Here is a 6,086-nt window from a genome sequence, read left to right on the forward strand (position 1 = left end):
TAGAAGCCTGTACTATTTTACCTCTGCATTGGCACCGCAGGAGCATCATGGAGTTGATGCAAATAATGTTGTTATAGGTAGTACTAGTTTTAGCATCAGGTCAGCTTTAGTGTTTTATATGAAGTAGCAGGCAGCTCCCAAATCACAGTTACATTAGTAGTAACTTCAAGAACAATGTCAAGACTATCAGTTCAGAAGCAGCTTAATATAAATTCAGCATATTCTTACCTGCAAATGTTGAAGGTCATCTTCCTGAATATTCTGGGACAAGTTGTATACCTGCAAGAGACAGTAAAAGAAATACAGTGTAACATGAAAACATTATCTTACATTCATGTAGTCTCTTTTAGGTATCTTGAGTATTTTTACCCCCTCCAGAAAAGTCTAACTACCCAAAAGTCAGCAACTAGAAAGGTGTCATAGAACGCATCTCAAACAAAACTCACTTCCTTATACAAAATGCTAGGGACAAAACCACTGCTGACTACCCTAATCCTTCTTAGAACAGCTTCTTTCCAAGGAAGCAAGCCATAAAGGAATCAGAGAAGACTGCTGAATGCTTCAAAATGCCACATAGGTGTGAGACAGGAGGACTTAGAAGGGCACGTCTGTGCCATCCTCAAGTCCAAGTGCTCTAGGATTCAGAGATCCAGCAGCTCCATCTCCGACACAGAAATGACTGGGTAGTTAGTTCACCAGGTTTTTTTTTGCTTTCAAATCTTCCCAGAGAAATCTGTTTTTATCTAGGGAGCTCGTGACTGTTTCAATAGCACAAATACTGAACAGCAGTAAAACCTCAAAGATGCACCAATAACCCACAACTTATTGTAACCACAGGAACAAAACAAAAAAAACAAAAATGCCACACAAACAAAAAAACCCACCAAAAACAACCCCACAGGGCAGAAGTGTTCTACATACCCCTGTTACTTTCATGTTGTAGCATGTCTGAAGGTCACTTGTCACCCCTCAAAAATCTGCTCATTTTTGGCACATTTAAGGCACAAGCTTAAATGTAGTTTTGGGCATAGCACGAGAGAATTGTCAGAAGTTTAACAGCAGCAGCAATTGTAAGTTTAGCTGATTGCAGTGTAATTTCACCCCAAACTGTATCTAAAGTCTTAAAAATTACTCTGTAACACATCTGTACAGAAGCGGTTGATACTTCGACACCTTTTTTTAGGATTCCCCAGTTCAGTCAGCAATTTAACTCAGCTTGGCCTTAGATAACCTTGATTCCACAGAGAAACTTATGTAGTATACTACACTGAAAATAAGACATTAAGTATGAAAGCTTAAATGATAGTTGGAGGAAGATATGCAGGTGAACTCTCAAAGTGTGGCTAGAGAGATGTTCTTTGTATATCCAGGATAGAGGGTTCCTACAGCTGCCATTATTTGCCAGCACAGGTATTCTCACCTGGACAGAACTCGTCATGGTGCTCAGAGCAAAAACCGTTGCACAGTCTTTGATAGTGGATTGGCTATCAAAGGCACCTTGGGTATCCATGAGTAGTACAGCAACCTATAGAGTTTTAGAGAGCAGCAATAGTTAACCAAATTGTTAATACTTTCAAACTCCAGGCCATTGGAATAAATTCTATTTCAAGTAGAGCAAGTCTCTGCCCCTATACCTACTTATTAAACATCAGTCAGCTCCCTGTGCACATGCCTATACATACCTACAGCTGAGTAAGCAACAACTAGAGGGCTATGTCATCAGCCTTAAGTCCTTGACCCTGCTACACTAGTTACCCTCTCCCACAGAAATAGCCTCCCTCAGCCCAGTGGGGGTGCAGTGCAGAGTAACAGACAGCTCTTATTCACTGGAAGAACTTCAGTCTCAGCTGACAATCCAGCATAGTTCATTATAGCTAAGAGTGAGATGGTTACTTTTAAAAATATACCTGTCTTAAAATAATCACTTTCAGAAGAAAACAAGATAATTGATACTGACTGTCTGCTGGAATGACAAGGAATGAAGTGATCGTAATGATAAAAGTTAATCTGTCCAATTCCCATCTTTGGGATCTACTACAATTCCCTTCTCTTTCAGTTAGAGATGACTGATAAACAAGAACAAGTGAGTGATTTGTTCCCAGAGCACAAACAGATCCTTGCAAGTTAACTGTTTTTTAGCCAGAGAACTGTTTGGTTAGCTATGAAATTTGATAAAACTTCCTGCACGCCCCTAAGCCACTATCCATTTAAGATCAGTGTCCCATATTAATTGGCCATCAGATGTTTCCTTTGCAAATGCAAAAGGTATGAAAGTTAAATAAGCAAGAGCTTATGATTCAGAAGAACACGAATAGCTCAAGATACACCACCAACATTATGGAGTAATTATTTATTAACAACATTACCACTTTGTTTCAGCATGAAGATAAACAACTAAACCAAAGTTTGTAGTTAAATTGACTTAGAGTTAAAAAAGATGCACCAGCTTTGATTAGAATAGAGTTAGTGCCTTTTATCCCACTGTTAGACTTAGACCTTTTTTATGGACTACCTGTTAAACTCTATGGAAGGACCAGCTTCCACACACTGAAGCTGTTTCCAGTACTTACAGCCATGCATTACATTTCACTAGGAACATAGCTACAAGCTAGAACACATTCTCACCTCTCAAAAAAGTGTTTGTTACAGACCTGTTCTTATCACAGCATTTGTCTATATACAGTATTTATAGCCATTACAGTTTTACAACATCCACAGGATAACCCACCCATCAGCCTGGACAGAGGAGACTTTGCCAAAACAAAGTACTCTCAGAATGGGACTATTGTTGGAGATTGAATCTTACAACACAGCAGAAAAATTCATACTTGCACTGATAATAAGGTTTCCAAATATGTTATGCAGGTACTGAATGCAAACGAAAGCAACTGATGTTTGAACTGCCTCCATGAAACCCATGCAATTAGAGGCATACAGACAGAGGCAAAAATCCTTACATACACCTATTTAAGTCAAGCACTTACCTTTGTTCCATTGGGTTTATCAATTACAAACACTTCACTCCAAATCTGAATGCCAGTCGTTTCCCGTTCACATCCACCTCTCCATGTAAACCCAGTCAATGGCTCAGTGTTTCCACCTATCCAGCAAGGAGAAGTCTACAAAACAAGAGGAGAAACTTATTTAAAACCAAGGAGAAGATTTTTTTTTTTTTTAAAAAACATGCTATGTTTTAGCAGACTTCCACATTGTTCTCTCATTTTCCTCGGAGCCAATTGACAACGTTACACAAAATATCAAAAACACAATGCTACTCTGCTGTGTTTCAAGGATCATCCACAAAGAAATGTTGTTCGAGTCTACTATATTTCAGCAGTTGCACAACTCTTCAGCCACTGAAGAGTATATGGGCACAGCTTTCAAGTCTCAAGCACTCAGAGCTAATGAGTACAGCTTAGTTTTGTCCATTGATTGCACTTCACACTTACGCTCTTCTCTCAGTTGAGAGAACTCAGTTCAAACACAGTTGTAAATAGCATATATTTTAACTACAGGAACAGCTAAACCTCTGCAAGGAACAAAAAAACTGATCTTGACTTAATCCTCTTCCTTCCCCCTCACAAACAGGTCAACTGCTGAAACCAGCTAAGCATCTAAGCCCCTGCACCAACAGAGGCCAGCACAAGACTCCCAACGCCAGCTTGCAGAAGCCAAAGAGAATAGGCAAGGACCAGATCTACAATCTATACTTGTCACAGTTACAAGATACTTTTCCTAAGTGATTGGGATTCAAGAGAAAAGGTCATGTTGAGATTTTGATACATGTCAATGAATCCATCCATATTAAAGTTTTACTGGCACACTGCCCACTTTGGGAAAGGCTGTCAGAGTTAAGTACAGTTTGCAGCTAACATTTCTGGCTGATGGCACTGTAACAAGGTCTTCAGTCCTCAAGGACAGGCAACACACAGCAGTAGCTCACGTAGAAGAATCCAGCCATTATATGAGCACACTTAACCCAGAAATGTAGTTTATGTACTGGGCAAGTAAGGAGCATGAACAGATGCCCTGAAGAAGTTTCACTGTGATAGGTTTATATACACTGAAGTCCTACAAGAGAGAAGTGGCAGGCAGACAATAGTTTAACCGATGAAGGGGCTTAGAGAAAAACCTTTATTTCACAGGCTAGAGAACACAGCATGCTGGCAGAACAGAGACATTTAATGAATTTGTCTCTGACTACCCAGAGATTACCAGCCAGGAAAGTGTGCTCTTTGAGAAGGTCAAAGGGGAGACTTCTCAATTCACTAGGCTACGATCTCTACCTTGCTGACTCTGCACTGGCAGTTTTCAGAAAAGAGCTCAAGACACATCTCTTCACATCTCAGAAAACAGCATGAGCACCCAGGGGCTGTACAGAATTTAAATACTTACTACAAGTAAGTGAAACTGCTTATTTCTAAAGGGGGATGGGAAAAAAACCTGCACATGTTCCTCATGCCTAGCAGCATGCAGAGAAGACCATACTAAGAGGGAAAGGCAATCAAGCAGTTCTGCACCAGCATTTTACAGCTCTTTACCGGTAGGATGTTTGGGTTTTTTTTTTCTTGGGGGGGGGGGGGAAGGGTGAGAGGGGATGGTTTTTTTGTTTTGTTATGCACATACACCTCTACTAAAGAGACTAAGCAAAACCTGAACAGCTTTCCCCTGGAGTTTATCCTAGAAGATGCTTATGCATCCACTGACCACTCTAAAAATCAAAGCTCCAGGCCTGCTTTGGGCTTCAGTACGCTCCAGGATACAGTTTTGCAATGCTGAATCATATTTCACAGGTATATGTCAATGGACTGTAGCTTTTCACTTTTTCAAAAGAACCTGTTACATTATTCAACAATATGTTCCATTTGTCATTTATACAAGAATACTTTTTCCCAGTTTGGTCCAGAAATTATCCTTATTCGTAGCAATTCAGACCTAAACTACATAAATCTTTTGACAAGTCCCTCCATGAGCACTAGATATAACAACATTTGATTTCATGTGTGATTCATGTCACAGGAGATTTTGGTGTCTTAGCAGGCACAACTTCAGCTGAAGCTGCTTCATCTTGTGGATGATGCACTTAAGCCTGTCTGAATGACCTTTGCATCAGTTTGAAGCACTCCTAGCTTGTTACCTTCGTCTTTCCTTAGTTAAAACTCAGTATTTTAACAGTCTCCATCCATCAAGCTAGCTTGAAAGATATTCAAGAGATGGGAGGGGAAAAAAAAGACTTTGTTCCTACATGAAATCAAGCTAGAAGTTGCACTACAATTTTGTATCAGTCACCTAAAAGATTACCTCTCTAAATATATTCCACACTAAGGGAAGGACCAATGCAGCTTTATTTGCATAGTGCCATTAGTACACAGTGCACCTTGCAGATTAATACAAGCTAAGAAGGTCATACCCCTGTAAAAAAGCTTTTAAATCTAAATTTACTAGTGTTATTGCACCCAACTCGTAATAAGGCTTAAACTGCAACAAAGATCACAGGATCCTTGCAGCAGTTTGCTGCGTACACAACTGGTGCTGTTTTGTTGCAGATTATTCTGTTCCATTTCAAATGAACAATCATAACACTAAGCATCAGTGCTTGAAATTAGATGCCCACCTCCCTGAAGTTAGTGATCAATCTCAGGCATGCCAAAATCCCACCTGTGACTTCAACTGGCACAAGTGAGATTTTTAGAATGGTAACTTAAACCAAGAGCTGGAGGTCATGTGATAAGACAAGAAAATGGGATTCTGAAGTATCTTGGCAAGTTTTTCATCATGCATGTTAATATCCACAGGGAAGGATATCCCAAAATTCCTTGATTAATGTACAAACGGAATGCAGATGCTTTAGTATTTTGTGCAGGATCCAGTATTTAGTTCACAGAAAATACAGACTTGTAATTAAGCCTGACTGAAGATGGAGCGATCACACTAAAGAGTACTATAAAACTATACCAAGGCCTCCCCTCCTGTACTGGAATTTGCATAAGCATAGAGGATACCATTTGACTTGATACAATTCAGCAGTGCTCAAAAAAGGAGGTGTTGCACTTATCTTCTCTCATCAATCAGTTTGCAGCAGCAGT

At 39.8% G+C, this 6,086-nt stretch overlaps 1 protein-coding gene across 2 annotated transcripts in view; it reads right to left on the reverse strand.

Moving 5' to 3' along the window:
* Positions 1–6,086, reverse strand: part of ATL2 (atlastin GTPase 2) — a 38,282-nt gene that overhangs the window by 15,284 nt on the left and 16,912 nt on the right. For both annotated transcript variants that reach the window (XM_009333715.1, XM_009333714.1), the window contains 3 exons: positions 2,985–3,119; positions 1,421–1,525; positions 229–279 (listed from right to left, as the gene is read on the reverse strand). In XM_009333715.1, coding sequence (XP_009331990.1) covers positions 229–279; positions 1,421–1,525; positions 2,985–3,119 — 291 coding nt within the window. The remainder of the gene's footprint in view (positions 1–228; positions 280–1,420; positions 1,526–2,984; positions 3,120–6,086) is intronic.

Source organism: Pygoscelis adeliae, unplaced genomic scaffold (genome assembly GCF_000699105.1).
Source record: "Pygoscelis adeliae isolate BGI_AS28 unplaced genomic scaffold, ASM69910v1 Scaffold621, whole genome shotgun sequence".
Lineage (NCBI taxonomy): Eukaryota > Metazoa > Chordata > Aves > Sphenisciformes > Spheniscidae > Pygoscelis > Pygoscelis adeliae.